Below are 19975 nucleotides of genomic sequence, written 5' to 3'. Positions count from 1 at the left end.
AGTAGCATTCTTTATTTTGTGCCTCCTCTGTATAGTGAGTAGCAGTTTATCTTGTGCCTCTCTGTGACTTGTATCTTGTCTATACAGTGTATCCCATTTATCTTTACCAGCCTAAATATCTGTTTGTCCAGATGCAAATTACAAAATGTTTCAAGCAAATGTTCTTTAGCAGTCGGGGGGACATCAATCAGCATGATTGCCTTCATCGTAGCTTTGTTTTTTACGAAGATATGAACAGCGGTATGACATTTTTAAGTGGCACCCTGCATTTTTATTCGGTAATTCATTTCCTTTCTGAAAGACCTATCCAAAAATGTATCACAGTACCATTCACTGAAACACAATTTTATTAATTACATACGAGGTGCGTTCAAGTTCTAAGGCCTCCGTTTTTTTTTCTCGGGACTGGAAAGAGATAGAAACATGCGCATTGTTTTAAAATGAGGTCGTGTTCATTGTCAATACGTCCGAGAGATGGCAGCACCGTACGGCAGATGGAATTTTACCACCAGCGGCGAGAATGAGAAATGTTTTAAATACTTAAAATGGCGACGTTTTCCTTACTTGAAAAGCATGCAATCATTCGTTTTCTGAATTTGCGTGGTCTGAAACCAATTGAGATTCATCGACAGTGGAAGGAGACATGTGGTTATGGAGTTATGGATGTGTCGAAAGTGCGTTCGTGGGTGCGACAGTTTAAGGAAGGCAGAACATCGTGTGACAACAAACCGAAGCAACCTCGGGCTCGCACAAGCCGGTCTGACGACACGATCGAGAAAGTGGAGAGAATTGTTTTGGGGGATCGCCAAATGACTGTTAAACAGATCGCCTCCAGAGTAGGCATTTCTGTGGCTTCTGTGCACACAATCCTGCACGACGACCTGAAAATGCGAAAAGTGTCATCCAGGTTGGTGCCACGAATGCTGACGGACGACGACACGGCTGCCCGTGTGGCATGTTGCCGAGCAATGTTGACGCGCAACGACAGCACGAATGGGACTTTCTTTTCGTCGGCTGTACGATGGATGAGACGTGGATGCCATTTTTCAATCCAGAAACAAAGCGCCAGTCACCTCAATAGAAGCACGCAGATTCACCACCACCAAAAAAATTTCGAGTAACCGCCAGTGATGAAAAAATGATGGTGTCCATGTTCTGGGACAGCGAGGGCGTAATCCTTACCCATTGCGTTCCAAAGGGCACTACAGTAACAGGTGCATCCTACGAAAATGTTTTGAAGAACAAATTCCTTCCTGCACTTCAACAAAAATGTCCGGGAAGGGCTGCGCGTGTGCTGTTTCACCAAGACAACGCATCCGCACATCGAGCTAACGCTACGCAACGGTTTCTTCGTGATGACAACTCTGAAGTGATTCCTCGTGCTCCCTACTCACCTGACCTGGCTCCTAGTGGCTTTTGGCTTTTTCCAACAATGAAAGACACTCTCCGTGGCCGCACATTCACCAGCCGTGCCGCTATTGCCTCAGTGATTTTCTAGTGGCCAAAACAGACTCCTAAAGAAGCCTTCGGTGCTGCCGTGGAATCATGGCGTCAGCATTGTGAAAAATGTGTATGTCCGCAGGGCGATTACATCGAGAAGTAACGCCAGTTTCATCGCTTTCGGGTGAGTAGTTAATTAGAAAAAAAATCGGAGGCCTTAATACAACATTGGCTTTGAGCCCGGAACACAAACTCGTTCACTTGCTGGAGTTGTCAAAAAACAATTGAAAACCAAGGAAAAAAAATAACACGAAATTGACTTTGATTCTCCTGTACTATTGCCCAGGAGTAGAACATTCAAGGTGCTCAAAGTGGTGACCCTGAACACCGATACACTGGTGCACTTGTTGAATGAATGAATGAGCAAATTATTTACTGCTCCCAGTGTTGCTTGTTGAAGAGAATCACAAGCAAGCCCAATACATTCCTGCATGTCCTCTGGAGTTGTTGGAATATTGAAATAGACAACGTCTTTAATGTATCTCCAAAGAAAAAAGGCCAGAGAATTTAAATCAGGAGACGTAGCAGGCCAAGTAACTGTTCCTCCTTGACCGATCCATCTGGCAGGATACCTTCGGTTCAGAACACGATGTGCACGCAAGGAATTATGGGGGACATCCATCGTGTGGACACCACATAAGCATTCTGGTTCTTAGTGCCACTTCAGCCAGAAGAGGAGGAAGAATTCGCCCAAGGAAGTTGGCATACACTGTGCCATTTGGACTACCATTGATGAAATAAAGGCCAATAATTGTAGTACCAAGCATCTCCCACCAGACGTTAACTCTCTGTTGGCGCTGATGTCCCACTTGTCTAAGCCATCGTGGGTTGTCACCGGACCAATAATGTATGTTCCTTGTATTTACCTGTCCTTTGTTTGAGAAGTGACATTCATCGGTAAATAGAACATTGGAAAAGAAGTTTGGGTTGGCGAGGATTTGCTGCTGTGTCCACTGACAGAACTGTACACGATCCTGGAAATAATTCCTATGCAATTCTTGATGGAGGTGTACATGTTAAGGATGGAACCGGTGACGTGTAGGAATTCGATGTACACTGGTTTTAGGAATGCCAGTAAGTGATCAAGCTGTTATGTGCTCAGATGTGGATTCATAGAAATGGAAGTGAGAACAGTAACTTCGGCAGCTTTGTCTGTGCGAGTGCTACAATGGTTGCGTTGTTGGGGTTGAAACTTCCCGTTTCCTGAAGTGTCGCAACAAGATGAGAAAACATCCGTGGGGAAGGTGGGTTCTTGTCAGGATATCACTGTCTGTACAGTTCTACTGCCTGTGTAGCATTTCGCCCATTTCGCCTTCCTTCAACAACAACAATAAAAGAAACGTTATGTCGATGCAATTTGTAAGGACAGCCTTTACTGTACGCCTACTCTACACAACAGTATTTAAAAGGACTAAACTACTGTACTGAATGTATGTGCACATAAGAATACAGTATTGCAATTACTGTTCTGCCAACTTACATTCCCCATAGATTAGCAGCATTTCCACCTTATCATCGTTGGTGTACATACTACTCACACAACTCTTCAACTGATGACGGGTGTGCTTTCTACTTATGTTTACATTTGTCCTCTGTCAACGTCAGCATGTCGGATGTGTTCAGTTTCCCTAATTAACTGCACTAAGAGCTGGGAGCATCAATGTCAATGTTGTGTTGTGTTATTAATTAACATTGTGTTTCAGTGAATGGTACACTGTGATACGTTTTTGAATAAGTCTTCTAGTAAATGAAATGAATTACCGAATAAAAAATACAGGGTGCCATTCAAAAAAATCATACCGCTGTTCATATCTTTGTAAAAAACAAAGCTACAATGAAGGCAGTCATGCTTATTGTTGGCCCCCTGATGGCCAAAGAACATTTGCTTGAAACATTTTGTAATTTGCATCTGGACAAACAGTTATTTAGGATGGTCAAGATAAATGGGACACCCTGCATAATGAGCAGCAGTCTGTCCTCCTCAAACGGGAAAATCCAGGATGGAATGATGACAGTCTCGTGAAAAGGGTAGTTGCTACTCACCATATAGCAGAGATGCTGAGTAAAAAAAAAAACCTAGTTTCTTGTTGTGCCTATCTGTGACTCAGCATATCCACTATATAGTGAGCAGCAACTATTCTTTTCATAATATTGACGTTAATCTGTCCTTTTCATAATATTGTCATTATTCCATCCTGGATTTTCCATTATATCATTTATTTTCTTTGGTCATGTTCCTGTTGGTGAAACTGATGGACATTTGTGAAAGAAAATAAAACCCACAGAATGAAATGATGTTTGGTCTCATCATACGTATTGATGCACAATTTTCTTTTTGAAGGTTATCTCTGGTATATGCAAGACTCTCAATATGAAATACATCAGTAAGTTACACAGCAGGTTTCGCTTCTGTATGGACGTGAGAATGTTGCAGTGTCTCGCTTCCAAACCTATCGTCTGTCCACCAATCTGTCATTGGTTGTGTAAAACCAGTGAATGACATGTCTCCAATCATGTCTGGCGGTGAACATTGACAACATTGCTGCCGTAACATGTAAAACGTCACTGGGGCCAATTCAGACTAAGCATCTCCTGCAGAAGTTGAGTATTTGTCCAGTTTTAATATCAGGTCGATTCAGGGCACAAAAGGATTCAGGGAAACAGCAATTTAAAGATAGCAGACTTTCATAAAAAGCCAAAGTGTGCTACATACATTCACACAGTTGGCAGTACAACGAAATGTGCTACCTGCTCAACACGTCTCTTCTTCACGCATTGTAGTTCACAGCCAATTGGAGTCACTGTTCTCCCTGCAACTTTCTGTAGTGCTTTGCTTGAGCAACAATGAAACATAGATGGCAATATCTTCTAGGGTGCAGGTCACAACAGCTAGTAATACATATATAAGACATTGCAGTTACGATTCAGGCCAGTTGTCGAACTTTTGCTCGTCCCACGATCTGGTCATGTCTGTTGGGATTATCCTCATAAGGGTTCTTCTGCGTAATTTATTCTTGCCATAACAATTGTAGCCAGTTTAATCGGATTTGCTCCATTTGTAGACATTAAATATTCTTTCTCATTTCATCTGAATGTCACCACTTCGTTCTAAAGCTGAGTAACAGCTGTACAGGTTTTTTTGGTATTCTTGAATAGCGGCAGAATTCTCATTAGTAATGCACCTGGTAAATCATTAGTTTCTCATTACCAAATGAAATATTGTCCTTGATTCAGAGTCATGTAAAGGTTTTTGAAAGACTAGATTTTTGGCCTTGAATGTTACCTTTACTTAAAAAGTAAATGAAGGTACATGGTGTTAAAACATATACTGTGTGATCAAAAGTATCCGGACACCTGGCTGAAAATGATGTACAAGTTCGTGGTGCCCTCCATCGGTAATGCTGGATTTCAATATGATGTTGGCCCACCCTTAGCCTTGATGACAGCTTCCACTCTTGCTGGCATATGTTCAATCAGGTGCTGGAAGATTTCTTGGGGAATGGCAGCCCATTTTTCACAGACTGCTGCACTGAGAAGAGGTATCGATGTCGGTCGGTAAGGCCTGGCACAAAGTCGGCACCGAGCGAGGTGGTGCAGTGGTTAAACACTGGACTCGCATTCGGGAGGACGACGGTTCAATCCCGCGTCCGACCATCCTGATTTAGGTTTTCTGTGATTTCCCTAAAGTGCTCCAGGCAAATGCCGGGATGGTTCCTTTCAAAGAGCACGGCCGACTTCCATCCCCGTCCTTCCCTAATCCGATGAGACCGATGACCTCGCTGTCTGGTCTCCTTCCCCAAAACAACCCAACTCAACAAAGTCGGCATTCCAAAACATCCCAAAGGTGTTCTATAGGATATAGGTCAGGAATCTGTGCAGGCCAATCCATTACAGGGATGTTATTGTCGTGTAACCACTCTGCCACAGGCCGTGCATTATGGTGCTCGATCGTGTTGAAAGATGGAATCGTCATCCCCGGATTGCTCTTCAACAGTGGGAAGCAAGAATGTGCTTAAAACATCAATGTAGGCCTGTGCTGTGACAGTGCCACACAATACAACAAGGGGTGCAAGCCCCCTCCATGAAAAACACGACCACACCATAAAACCACGGGCTCCGAATTTTACTGTTGGCCCTACACACGCTGGCAGATGACGTTTGTCGGGCATTCGCCATACCCACACCCTGCCATCCGATCGCCACACTGTGTACCTTGATTCGTCACCCCACACGTTTTTCCTCTGTTCGAGCGTCCAATGTTTACACTCCTTACACCAAGTGAGGCGTTGTTTGGCTTTTACCGGCATGATCTCTGACTTATGTGCTGCCGCTCAACCATGAAATCCTAGTTTTCTCACCTCCCACCTAACTGTCATAGTACTTGCAGTGGATCCTGATGCAGTTTGGAATTCCTGTGTGATGGTCTGGATAGATGTCTGCCTGTTACACATTATGACCCTCTTCAGCTGTCGGTGGTCTCTGTCAGTGAACAGACGAGGTCGGCCTGTACGCTTTTGTGCTGTACGTGTCCCTTCATATTTCTACTTCACTAGCACATTGGAAACAGTGGACCTAGGGATGTTTAGGAGTGTGGAAATCTCACGTACATACGTATGACACAACTAACACCAAATCACCTAACCAAGTTCGAAGTCCGTGAGTTCCGCGGAGTGCCCCATTCTGCTCTCTCACAATTTCTAATGACTACTGAGGTCACTGATATGAAGTAGCTGGCAGTAGGTGGCAGCACAATGCACCTAATATGAAAAATGCATGTTTTTTGGGGTGTCCGGATACTTTTCATCACATAGTGTATATCCAGACTCATACTTCAATCCTGCTCATATACAACAAAAGCTTGTAAGTTGATAGAATTTTGCGTTTCACAAAACTGTCAATTTTTAAGCAGAGCATTAGATTGTTGTAGCAGCAGGTTGACCGTTTCTTGCACCTGCATTGCACTAGCATTGTGAATCAAATGCCATGTGATTGATAGAGCGAGATTGATACCGTATCGAGTTCTTCGACTTATCGTATAATCTTGAGTCTGTTCGAATGTAAATATTGTTTGCCAAGCCCTTTATTTGGAATTCTTCAAAATAAATTTGTACGAAACTTCATCTATAAATGTAAGACAACCTCTCTATTGGTCTATTACACAAATTAAAAACATTGATCTCAACAGCAGTAGTTTAATTTGTGAATATAAGATGAGCCCATATTTTTAAAATGGCAAATTTGGGAAGAACCTCACCGTATAATTTGGTAAATACAGTATAGATGCACTGAATCAGTATTCTTATGTAGCCCCACTTCTCAAAAGGTTCTATTCCTTTCTTGTCTGAATTTATCATCATCCACATTTCACTTCTGTACAAGGCTACAATCCAGACTGATATCTTCTGAAAAGATTTTCCTACATTTAAATTTATAATCAATGTTTACAAATTGGTCTTTTACAGTAGTGTTTTTCTTTATGTCGATATCATGTCTACTTCTGTCATCGGTTACTTTGCTACTCAAATAACAGAATTCGTGAAGTATTTTTAGTATCTTATTTCTTAATCTAATTCTCGCTGCATTATAGCATTACCTGATGAAATTTAACTACTTTCCATCACCCTTGTTTGAGTTTTTTAATTATTCATCTCGTAATGTAACCCTCTTTTCAAGATCCTCACTCTGTGTCAGAAGCACAAACTCACTGGGAAACTTGAAGGTTTTCAGTTCTTTTCCCTGAAATTTAATTTTCTTCCCAAATTTCTCCTTGGTTGCCTATACTGCTGCTCACGGTACAGATTGAATAAAATTGAGGATAGGCTGTCTCACTTTCTTCTCAACCACTGCCTCCTTTTCTTCGTGTCGATTAATTATTCTTGTTGTGACCACTATACACTGATTAACCACGAGCTTAATTGCTTGTTTGTCCATTTTCGGAATGAAATACCTCACTAATTCTGCATATCAGGGACCCGACAGTTTGTCGGTTGGTTTGTGGAGGTATGTAGGTCATATAATTCATATAAATAATGAGCCACCGTTTGTGTGTGCGGTGATTGCGCCTGATGGTGACCTAGGTGGCTTCAATAGGATTTATATATATAAACCATAGACCTTGCCATTGGTGGGGAGGCTTGCGTGCCTCAGCGACACAGATAGCCGTACCATAGGTGCAACCACAATGGAGGGGTATCTGTTGAGAGGCCAGACAAATGTATGGTTCCTGAAGAGGGGCAGCAGCCTTTTCAGTAGTTGCATGGGCAACAGTCTGGATGATTGACTGATCTGGCCTTGTAACATGAACCAAAACGGCCTTGCTGTGATGGTACTGGGAACGGCTGAAAGCAAGGGGAAACTACAGCAGTAATTTTTCCCGAGGGCATGCAGCTTTACTGTATGATTAAATGATGATGTCGTCCTCTTGGGTAAAATATTCCTGAGGTAAAATAGTCCCCCATTCGGATCTCCGGACGGGGACTAGTCAGGAGGACGTCGTTATCAGGAGAAAGAAAACTGGCGTTCTGCAGATTGGAGCGTGGAATGTCAGATCCCTTAATCGGGCATGTAGGTTAGAACATTTAAAAAGGGAAATGGATAGGTTAAAGTTAGATATAGTAGGAATTAGTGAAGTTAGGTGGCAGGAGGAACAAGACTTTTTGTCAGGTGAATACAGGGTTATAAATACAAAATCAAGTAGGGGTAATGCAGGAGTAAGTTTAATAATGAATAAAAAATAGGAGCTCGGGTAAGCTACTACAAACATAGTGAACGCATTATTGTGGGCAAGATAGACATGAAGCCCTCGCCTAGAGCAGTAGTACAAATCTATATGCCAACTAGCTCTGCAGATGATGAAGAAATTGAAGAAATGTATGATGAGATAAAAGAAATTATTCAGATAGTGAAGGGAGACGAAAATTTAATAGTCATGGGTGACTGGAATTCGAGCATAGGAAAAGGGAGAGAAGGAAACGTAGTAGGTGAATATGGATTGGGGCCAAGAAATGAAAGAGGAAGCCGCCTAGTAGAATTTTGCACAGAGCACAACTTAATCATAGCTAACACTTGGTTCAAGAATCATAAAAGAAGGCTGTTACATGGAAGATGCCTGGAGATACTAAAAGGTATCAGATAGATTATGTAAAGGTAAGACAGAGATTTAGGAATCAGGTTTTAAATTGTAAGACATTTCCAGGGGCAGATGTGGACTCTGACCACAATCTATTGCTTATGAACTGTAGATTAAAACTGAAGAAACTACAAAAAGGTGGGAATTTAAGGAGATGGGACCTGGATATTCTGACTAAACCAGAGGTTGTACAGAGTTTCAGGAAGAGCATAAGGGAACTATTGATAAGAATGGGGGAAAGAAGATTGGGTAGCTTTGAGGGATGAAGTAGTGAAGGCAGCAGAGGATAAAGTAGGTAAAAAGACAAGGGCTTGTAGAAATCCTTGGGTAACAGAAGAAATATTGAATTTAATTGATGAAAGGAGAAAATATAAAAATGCAGTAAGTGAAGCAGGCAAAAAGGAATACAAACGTCTCAAAAATGAGATCGACAAGAAGTGCAAAATGGCTAAGCAGGCATGGCTAGAGGACAAATGTAAGGATATAGAGGCTTATCTCACTAGGGGTAAGATAGATACTGCCTAAAGGAAAATTAAAGAGATCTTTGGAGGAAAGAAAACCACTTGTATGAATATCAAGGGCTCAGATAGAAACCCAGTTCTAAGCAAAGAAGGGAAAGCAGAAAGGTGGAAGGAGCATATATAGGGACTATACAAGGGCGATGTTCTTGAGGACAATATTATGGAAATGGAAGAGAATGTAGATGAAGATGAAATGGGAGATATGATACTACGTGAAGAGTTTGACAGAGCACTGAAAGACCTAAGTCGAAACAAGGCCCCAGGAGTAGACAACATTCCATTAGAACTAATAATAGTCTTGGGAGAGCCAGTCCTGACAAAACTCTACCAACTGGTGAGTAAAATGTATGAAACAGGCGAAATACCCTCAGACTTCAAGAAGAATATAATAATTCCAATCTCAAAGAAAGCAGGCGTTGACAGATGTGAAAATTTCCCGAACTATCAGTTTAATAAGTCACGTCTGCAAAATACTATCACGAATTCTGTACAGACAAATGGAAAAACTGGTAGAAGCCGACCTCAGGGAAGATCAGTTTGGATTCTGTAGAAATATAAGAACACGCGAGGCAATACTGACCCTATGACTTATCTTCGAAGCTAGATTAAGAAAAGGCAAACTTACGTTTCTAGCATTTGTAGACTTGGATAAAGCTTTTGACAATGATGACTGAAATAATCTCTTTCAAATTCTGAAGGTGGCAGGGGTAAAATACAGGGAGCGAAAGGCTATTTACAATTTGTACAGAAACCAGATGGCAGTCATAAGAGTCGAGGGGCATGAAAGGGAAGCAGTGGTTGGGAAAGGAGTGAGACAGGGTTGTAGCCTCTCCCCGATGTTATTCAATCTGTATATTGAGTGAGCAGTAAAGGAAATAAAAGAAAAATTCAGAGTAGGTATTAAAATCCATGGAGAAGAAATAAAAACTTTGAGGTTGACTGATGACATTGTAATTCTGTCAGAGACAGCAAAGGACTTGGAAGAGCAGTTGAACGGAATGGACAGTGTGTTGAAAGGAGGATATAAGATGAACATCAACAAAAGCAAAATGAGGATAATGGCATGTAGTTCAATTAAGTTGGGCGATGCTGAGGGAATTGGATTAGGAAATGAGACACTTAAAGTAGTAACGGAGTTTTGCAACTTGGGGAGCAAAGTAACTCATGATGGTCGAAGTAGAGAGGATATAAAATGTTGACTGGCAATGGCAAGGAAAGCATTTCTGAAGAAGAGAAATTTGTTAATATCGAGTATAGATTTATGTGTCAGGAAGTTGTTCCTGGAAGTATTTGTATGGAGTGTAGCCATGTATGGAAGTGAAACATGGACGATAAGTAGTTTGGACAAGAAGAGAATAGAAGCTTCCGAAATGTGATGCTATAGAAGAATGCTGAAGATTAAATGGGTCGATCACATAACTAATTGAATAGAATTGGGGAGAAGAGAAGTTTGTGGCACAACTTGACTAGAAGAAGGGATCAGGTGGTAGGACATGTTCTGAGGCATCAAGGGATCACCAATTTAGTATTGGAGGGTAAAAATCATAGAGGGAGACCAAGAGATGAGTACACTATACAGATTCAGAAGGATGTAGGTTGCAGTAGTTAGTGGGAGATGAAGAAGCTTGCACAGGATAGAGTAGCATGGAGAGCTGCATCAAACCAGTCTCAGGACTGCAGCGAATAGGCACTTGGTGCAGGGAGTGGCAACTCACCCTTGACATAGACAAATGTAATGTATTGCAAATACATAGAAAGAAGGATCCTTTATTGTATGATTATATGATAGCAGAACAAACACTGGTAGCAGTTACTTCAGTAAAATATCTGTGATTATGCCTGCGGAACGATTTGAAGTGGAATGATCATATAAAATTAATTGTTGGTAAGGCGGGTACCAGGTTGAGATTCATTGGGAGAGTCCTTAGAAAATGTAGTCCATCAACAAAGGAGGTGGCTTCCAAAACACTCGTTCGACCTATACTTAAGTATTGCTGATCAGTGTGGGATCCGTACCAGATCAGGTTGACAGAGGAGATAGAGAAGATCCAAAGAAGAGCGGTGCGTTTCGTCACAGGGTTATTTGATAAGCGCGATAGCGCTACGGAGATGTTTAGCAAACTCAAGTGGCAGACTCTGCAAGAGAGGTGCTCTGCATTCCAGTGTAGCTTGCACGCCAGGTTTCGAGAGGATGCGTTTCTGGATGAGGTATTGAATATATTGCTTCCCCCTACTTATACCTCCCGAGGAGATCACGAATGTAAAATTAGAGAGATTCGAGCGTGCATGGAGGCTATCAGATAGTCATTCTTCCAGCGAACCATACACTACTGGAACAGAAAAGGGAGGTAATGGCAGTGGCACGTAAAATGCCCTCCGCCACACACCGCTGGGTGGCTTGCAGAGCATAAATGTAGATGTAGATATAGATGTAGACTGATGACCACAACAACAACAACATCAGGCGAATTTGGTCACTGAGACTTCAGTGTCAGTTCACTATAATGCTCCTCAAACTACTTTCGAACAGTTCTGTCTCCGAGACACAGACAATTCTACAGCTGAAAGATGACATTGTGACTGGTATAGCCATCACTCATGAAGGGATGCAGATGGTTTGCTGGTTTTAGCATGTTACAATGAAATGAATACCCTTAGCTGCATACAGGCATTGATGTAAGTCAACAGGGACAGTTGAAAATGTGTGCCCCGACCGGGACTCGAACCCGGGATCTCCTGCTTACATGGCAGACGCTCTATCCATCTGAACCACTGAGGACCCAGAGGATGGTGCGACTGCAGGGGCTTATCTGTGGCACGCCTCCCGTTAGACCCACATTCCCAACTTATTATCCCGCACTATATACGTAGTGCCCCCACTCATTATACTCATTACTCGCAGATTTTTGCCGATTCCCGTAAGAGTTCGGGCGCTGTTCGTGTATCCGCACAGAAGCAGATGGTCAAATGGCCAGCGAGCCTTTAACTATATACGAGGGTTTTTTTTTTAAGTAAGGGCCGTTCGCCGCGTGTAGTCCCGTAGTTCGCGCGGACACCGCAAGAAGCCACTGCGCCACTTGCCGGCATCCTTCCCGTTCACACTGATAGAAGTTTCAGCTCTGTAGCTGGCATGTAGGCATCGCTGTGCTACTTTATAATGTTTACGATTATTGAATCGGCCGCTGGGTGTGAGATACGGTCAGTGATACATTTTTTGACCGCGAGAAGCCTATCGGCTGCAGAAATTCGTCGTCAGTTAACAGTAGTTTATGGCTCGAAGGCAATGAGTGAAGGTAAAGTGCATCAATGGGCTAGAGAGTTTAAAAATGGCCGTCAAAACGTCCGTGGGGAAGAACGCTCAGGCCGGCCCTCTGTGATTACTGACGATTTGGTGGCTGCAGTCAAAACAAAGATTCGTGAGGACAGAAGATTCACAATTTTCACTCTTTTTTTTGGAATTTCCACAAGATTCAAGATTGATTTTGTACCAAATTGTGTCTGAAAACCTAAACTTTAAGAAACTGTGTTCTCGGTGGGTACCCAGACTCCTCACAGAGGACCACAAAGGGAAGAGATTTGCCACTTCATTGGACTTTTTGATTCGTTACGAGGAAGAAGGGGATGACATGTTGAGTCAGCTTGTCACTGGAGATGAAACGTGGGTATCCCATATCACTCCCGAAAGCAAGCGACAATCGATGGAATGGCGACACACAACCCCACCCGTCAAGGTCAAAGCCAAACAGACGCTGTCAAAGCGCAAGATTGTGGCAACTGTGTTCTGGGACCGGCGCGGTATTTTGCTAGTGGACTTTATGCCACGAGGAACGACAATGAACTCAGATGGCTACTGTGCAGCTCTAAAGACGTTCTGAAGAGCAATTCAAAACAAATGGTGCGGCATGCTGACAAAAGGAGTGTTGCTCCTGCACGATAACGCTAGGCCTCACACCTCTCAAAAGACTCGGGATTTGATTGATTCTTTAGGCTGGGAAGTTTTGGACCGTGCACCATACAGCCCCGACCTTGCTCCTAGCGATTTTCACCTTTTCCTGTACCTGAAAGAACATCTTGGCAGGCAGCGCTTCAGTGACGACGATGAAGTGAAAGCGACCATGAACTCTCGGCTGTCGGAGCAGGCGGCCGAATTCTTTGAAGAGGGAATTAAAAACTTAGTTGTACGGTATGTCAAGTGCTTAAATAAACAAGGCAACTATGTAGAAAAATAGGTAAAAGTGTGTAGAATCAGAAAATAAAAGTTTTTTTTTACAAAAGTGTTTGTATCTTTTTTTTTTAAAAATAAAAATGGCCCTTACTTAAAAAACAACCCTCATATATGTATGAAGATGGTATCTGTTCTTTTGGAGCCGCTGTTTGTGTGTGCAGTGATTGCACATGATGGTGAGCTAGGTGGGTTCAATAGGATTTATATCAGGTGAATTTGGTCACTGAGACTTCAGTGTCAGTTCACTATAATGCTCCCCAAACTACTGTAGAACAGTTCTGGCTCCAAGACACGGACAATTATACAGCTGAAAGATGACATTGTGACTGGGAAAGACATCAGTCACGAAGGGATGCAGGTGGTTTGCAGCTGTCAGCATGTTACAATGAAACGAATACCCTTTGCTGCATACAGGCAACGGGGACAGTTGAAAATGTGTGCCCCGACCGGGACTCGAACCCTGGACCTCCTGCCGATTCCCGTAAGAGTTGGGGCAGTGCTTATGCATCCGCACAGAATCAGATGGACAAATGGCCAGTGAGCCTTTAACTATATACATATGTATGAAGTTGGTATCTGTTCTTTTGGACCCATTTGACCATCTTCTTCTGTGCGAATGCACAGACAGTGCCCGAACTCGTACGGGAATTGGCAACACGCTGCAAGTAATAAGTATAATGGGCAGAGGCACTGTGAATGTAGTGCAGGACAATAATTTGGGGAAGTAGGTCTCACAGGGGCACGCTAGAGATAAGTCCCTGCAGTCGCACTCCCCTCTGAGCCCTCGGTCGCTCAGATGGACGGAGCGTCTGCCATGTAAGAAGGAGATCCCGGGTTCGAGTCCCGGTCGGGGCACACATTTTCAACTGTCCCCATTGACTTATATCAATGCCTGTATGCAGCTAAGGGTATTCATTTCATTGTAATTTCATTCTAACGAGATGCACGGTCACTGATGGTATCTGTTCTTTCTGACATGTCCAAAAGCACATATTCCACCTTCATGTTAGCTGTTAGCATGTCTTCGAATACTACCACAGGTCCCATGGAAGCACAGGAGAATGTGTCCCATAGCATTATACTACTCCTACCAGCCTGCATCTGTGGCACGCTGCGTGCGTCGAGCCGCCTTTCACCTCGGTGACGGCATCTGTGGAGACGACTGTCAAACCAGTGCAGCAAAAATGTGAGTCATGCAAAGAGCTGACATGTTTCCATTGATCGACAGTTGAATCCTGATGGTCCTGTGCCCAATGCAATTGTAATTGAAGATGCTGTCGGGTCAACACGTGAACATGTAGAGGTGGTCTGTTGCAGTGCTCCGTGTTCAACAGTGTACGATGAACATGTGCTCCAAAACACTTGTGTGTGCACCAGCGTTGCACTCTCTCGGCGGAGATGCCACAGATCACCATGTATCCTACTTTACAGAGCAGACAAGCCTCCGAACCTTTCAAAGAGTCGTGGACGGTCAGCCCTTTAGTGCCTAGCAGTAGTTTCACTGTCCTACCTCTTTCTGTAGATTGGATTGGATTGGATTGGTTGGAGGAAGAGGCCAAACAGCGAGGTCATCGGTCTCATCGGATTAGGGAAGGAAGTCGGCCGTGCCCTTTCAGAGGAACCATCCTGGTATTTGCCTAGAGCGATTTAGGGAAATCACGGAAAACCTAAATCAGGATGGCCAGGCACGGGATTGAACCGTCGTCCTCCCGAAAGCGAGTCCAGTGAGCTAACCACTGCGCCACCTCGCTCGGTTTTCTGTAGATGTCCACGACAGTAGCACATGAACATTCGACCACCTTTGTCATTTTCAAGATATTCATTCACTGGCTCTGTGTAATAATAAGCTGCCTTTTATCAAAACTGCTTATCTCAGTGGATTTCCTCATTCGCCGCACATATCTTAACTATGGTGGTCCCCCATCCATATCTAGTTTCCTTACATATTTTTGTTACTTCATGTGCCCCTACCACCACCACCTCGTGGAATCCAGTGTCGTGGTGGGTAGTGGCTTATCAGTGTATATTGCCCTTGTACTACACATATTGTAAAGTTGACTTGCTAAGAGTGTCTAGTCAGATGTAAGAGAGGGTGCTAAGGCACATGAAATAAATGTATTAATAAACAAGTAACAATTTATTTGTGTTGCAGATGTTTGAGTTTGTGGCTGTCAAACAGGAATGGGTTGAAGATGATGTGAAGAATGATGACTGGGATGAAGCTCAGGTTGGTCTCCACACTGTTGGAAGGTATGTGGGCACATAGCCTCTTCTTGGTCAATCCATTAATATGTGGGTTCTGTTACAGGGGCCTGAGAATGCAGCTGTAAAGGAAGATGAGATTCACGCCAAAACACTGCCATCTGAGTGGCGCGTATTGGAGGTAGGACAGCTGGGACTATAGTGTTTCTGAGTATTTTCTTGAACAATCATTATTATTATTATTATTAATTATTATTATTGTTGTTATTGTTTATCATATATCTCCGAATCCAAGATGAGGTCATTTCCCAGCATTTAGTGCTTAGAAGAAGCATGTCATCTTGCATTTGTGGCATATGATGAGGAGTCTTTTTTATCTACCGAATAGAACCTCAAGCTTCCATTAAGCTGTAACTTTACTCTTTGCCACATTTGCCTCTTTTACCGTGAACTTATGCTTGCACCTTAAGTATTGTTTGTACGGTAGCAGGAAGTGTTTCTTGTGGCAATATTTTTTTTTTTTATATATATATATATATATATCTGATGTCTTTGACTTCACAGATTCCACTTCTAAACTGTGTAGTAAAGTGTGTAAAGGATCGTAGCATAGAACAACTCACAGCATTGTATATTAATGACTGTGCAGACAATAGTAACATCAGACTTTTTTCAGATGATGCAGTTGTCTATAATGAAGTACTATCTGAAAGAAGGTGCATAAACATTGCCAGATCTTGATAAGATTTTAAAGTGGTGCAAAGATTGGGAACTTCATTTAAAAGTTCAGAAATGTAAAATTGTGCACTTCACAAAATGAAAAAAAAACATAGTATCCTATGACTATAATGTCACTGAGTCACCGTTGGAATTGGCCATACCTTCCAAATACGTGTGAGTAACACTCTGTAGGGATATGAAATGGAATGATGACATTGGGGTAAAGCAGGTGGTAGACTTTAGTTTCTTGGTAGAATACTGAAGAAGTGCAATCAGTTTAGAAAGGTGGTTGCTTACACATTGCTCGTGCAACACGTCCTAGAATATTACTCAGTTCTGTGGGACTCGTACCAAAAAGGACTAACAGGGGGTATTGATTGTATACAGAGGAGAGGAGCACGAATGGTCACAGGTTCGTTTAATCCACAGGGGAGTGTTGCAGAGATACTGAAGGAACTGAACTGGCAGTATCTTGAAGACAGAAATGTTAACAAAGTTTCAAGAACTGATTCTCCATGCACTCCATATGTGAATGGAACAGGAAGAAACCCTAATAACTGGTACAATGAGCCATAACCTGTGCCTTGCAGTTCACAGTGGTTTACAGAGTGTAGATGTAGATTCAATACCGAATTTTTCAAAGGGAGGCAGGTGTTATGATGCAAATTCCAAAATCTTGCCTGTTTGGCATTCATCAGAAACAAAAACTTGTGTGTCGTCAAGGAAATGTGGAGTCACAGAAGCCAGTGTCCAGAGGTGGTAAAAGGACGAAGGACGTCTAAAAAACGCAAAGTCATTGACTGGGAAAGCTTTCGGTGGCCCACAGAGTGGATGTTGTGAACTAAACTAGTCCCACCTGTAACTTGGTAGCTGCACAAATTTGCTGGATCACCATCTGAAAGTGACTTTGTAGGACTTATCCTTAAAACAAATAGCCGGAAGCTGCTTTTCTAAAGTTCAAAATTGGAAGTTTACCAATCTTTAACCGCATCTTTACGACCCTTCCGATGATCAGTCTCTTACAGTCTGTAATTTCTGCAAACAGGTAAGTAGTATGGACATAGGTGGAGCTTAATTGTTCTTGTGTTGTCAGAAAGTAAAAGAACACGCTGTATGGATGAAGTGATCAAGGGATGTTTCACACGCCAGTAACCCTCAAGCAGGCATAACGTTTTTTGTGATATGAGCGGGTGCCAGACGCATTTCGTATGCATTTAAAGAATATCTGTCTTCATGTTACCGAGGTAGCCATGAGTAAGCAAAATCACAGTTTAATGATAGTTCAATTAAACGATGAAATAAATGTACATTACAAGTGCTAAATCACTGTGTAATGAAAAAAAATAATAAAATAAACTTTCATTGCTTTGATGCCATGTATGAGTCTTACCTCACAGTAATGTCACACTTGAACCTTTAAACAGTAGAGTTAATCAGGTCACAGCCAACCATTTATTAGATTGCTAATTACCTCATATAAAACTGCCTCATTGTGGGTTTGTGCCTCTTGCTCAGAATCTGGGTCATTTTCTTCCACAGATCGTACATTTTTTTCTCACCCGGCATGCAGTTTATTTTATATTACTGCTGCTGCTCCCAACATAGCAATGGGTTAGCTGAAGCAATAATGAAGATATAGGAATGGGCTCACAGTTATAAAGCAACAATGGAAAGGTACGAGACAGTGTTGTTTGTGGAATGAAATTTTCACTCTGCAGTGGAGCTGATAGGAAACTTCCTGGCAGATTAAAACTGTGTGTCGGACCGAGACTTGAATTTTATTATCCTTTCTTCCAAGAGTGCTAGTTCTGCAGGTTTCGCAGGAGAGCTTCTGTGAAGCTTGGAAGGTAGGAGATGAGGTACTGGCAGAAGTAGAGCTGTGAGGATGGGTCATGAGTCATGCTTAGGCAGCTCTGATGGTAGAGCATTTGCCCGTGAAAGGCAAAGGTACTGAGGTTGAGTCTCGGTCCAGCACACAGTTTTAACCCTTTCAGACCTAGTGGTCACAATTGTGTACATATAAGTTTGTTCACTAATATTTCGCTGACAAGAAATGTCAGGTGCATCAAAATTCACTGTGCACATTTGTGTAGGTTTATTTTAGCCTTGCTCGTAGCAGCTGCTGCTCTCTTGTGAGTAGTCAGTGAACTACATTGTAAAATATACTCTCTGGCGTTGTCTCTCTGTGGGAAGCCATTACTCGTTGACTTTATTGCTGTAATAGTCACATTGTGGGTTTTGTTAATGAATTTTTTGTGTGGTTTCCTTCATTTGGAAACATTACACTTTCTTTCAGTTGAATTTTCAGAAATTTCATTCAGTTCATATTTGTGTTGTGTATCAGGTAAATTTAATGCACACATTTGTGTACAATAGGTCCTTATGGTGTAAAACAGGAAACATAACCTAAAATTTGCCTCCGATGTATTTGCATGGTTCAAATGGCTCTGAGCACTATGGGATTTGACATCTGTGGTCATCAGTCCCCTAGAACTTAGAACTACTTAAACCTAACTAACCTAAGGACATCACACACATCCATGCTCGAGGCAGGATTCGAACCTGCGACCGTAGCAGTCATGCGGTTCCGGACTGAGCACCACGGCCGGCCTTACTTGCATGACGATGGTAGTTATATGTGGTATTTTTTCAGTAATTTCAGTACCAGCAGCAAGGAGGAGAATAACTCGACCAGTACACATGATTTTATTTTATATTTCTGGCTTTTGACTTACAAATGTGGATAAGGAATATCTTTCTATGAGAAAGATTGGGACTTGATTATGGACATAATTGAAAATGGTGATGTTTCTGAAATTAGTTTGAGTGCAGATGAGGTTGACAGTGTACCAATTATTGAAAGGAAAGCTCCACAAATAGTGAAACGTGTTGGAGCAGATAAAGTGGATGTGAATGGTGTGTGTAGAGACACCATATCTGAGGATGAAGATGATGGAGAGGTGGTGACTGCTGAAATCAACTTTTTATGGAATGAAAACAACCCAGAATTGAATAACCTTTGTGACAACATAATGGTGACATCTAAAGAATTCATAAAATGGAATCGCAAGGCTCTAAGTACCATGGCATAAACATACAGAGCTCCAAATTTTAAAGAATCTGTCTTTTGTTCTCCAGTACAATACTTCAAAAGATATATACCAGATTATTTGTTCACTAGCATGGCAACACATACTAATATGTATGCATTACAACAAGGCAAATCCTCATTCAAGCAGACAACTCCTCAAGAACTAGAGGTGCTATTTGTTTTGCATATATTGACTGGCGCTTTGAAATTTCCCACATTATGAATGTATTGGGATACAAGCCTGGCGGTAAATGTGTTTTGGCAAAACATGTCACGAGACACATTTTTAGAATTATGAACAGATTTATACTTGGTGAACAATCTGAAGAAGCCACTTGAAAATAAAGATAAATTTTACAAAGTCAGGTGAATTTATACAGCCTTTCAAAAACGGTGCAGTGAACTTCCTATAGAAGAGAATTTTTGTGTGGATGAAGGAATTATTCCTTTCACTGGGAAGTTTTCTGCAAAGCAGTATGTCCAGGGGAAACCAAGTCCATGGGGAATCAAAGTCTTCATGTTGTGTGGAAAGAGTTGAATAGTAGATGATTTCCTTTTGTATCAAGGTGCTACAACTGAACTAAATA

General features: G+C 42.2%; 1 protein-coding gene across 6 annotated transcripts in view; it reads left to right on the top strand.

The window, feature by feature from the left end:
• Positions 1 to 19975, top strand: part of LOC126295081 (zinc finger protein 664-like) — a 69663-nt gene that overhangs the window by 10566 nt on the left and 39122 nt on the right. For 5 of the 6 annotated variants that reach the window (XR_007552377.1, XM_049987331.1, XM_049987330.1 and 2 more), the window contains 2 exons: positions 15528 to 15602; positions 15684 to 15758. Coding sequence is in view for 5 of the 6 variants with exons in the window: in XM_049987331.1 (XP_049843288.1) it covers positions 15528 to 15602; positions 15684 to 15758 (150 nt within the window). In the remaining variant the exon portion in view is untranslated. Of the gene's footprint in view, positions 1 to 14415; positions 14562 to 15527; positions 15603 to 15683; positions 15759 to 19975 lie in introns of all 6 variants that reach the window. The other variant, XM_049987332.1, reaches the window with a different exon arrangement.

The sequence above is a fragment of the Schistocerca gregaria genome, chromosome 11 (assembly GCF_023897955.1).
Source record: "Schistocerca gregaria isolate iqSchGreg1 chromosome 11, iqSchGreg1.2, whole genome shotgun sequence".
Lineage (NCBI taxonomy): Eukaryota > Metazoa > Arthropoda > Insecta > Orthoptera > Acrididae > Schistocerca > Schistocerca gregaria.
This window is presented reverse-complemented; position numbering and strand designations above follow the sequence as displayed.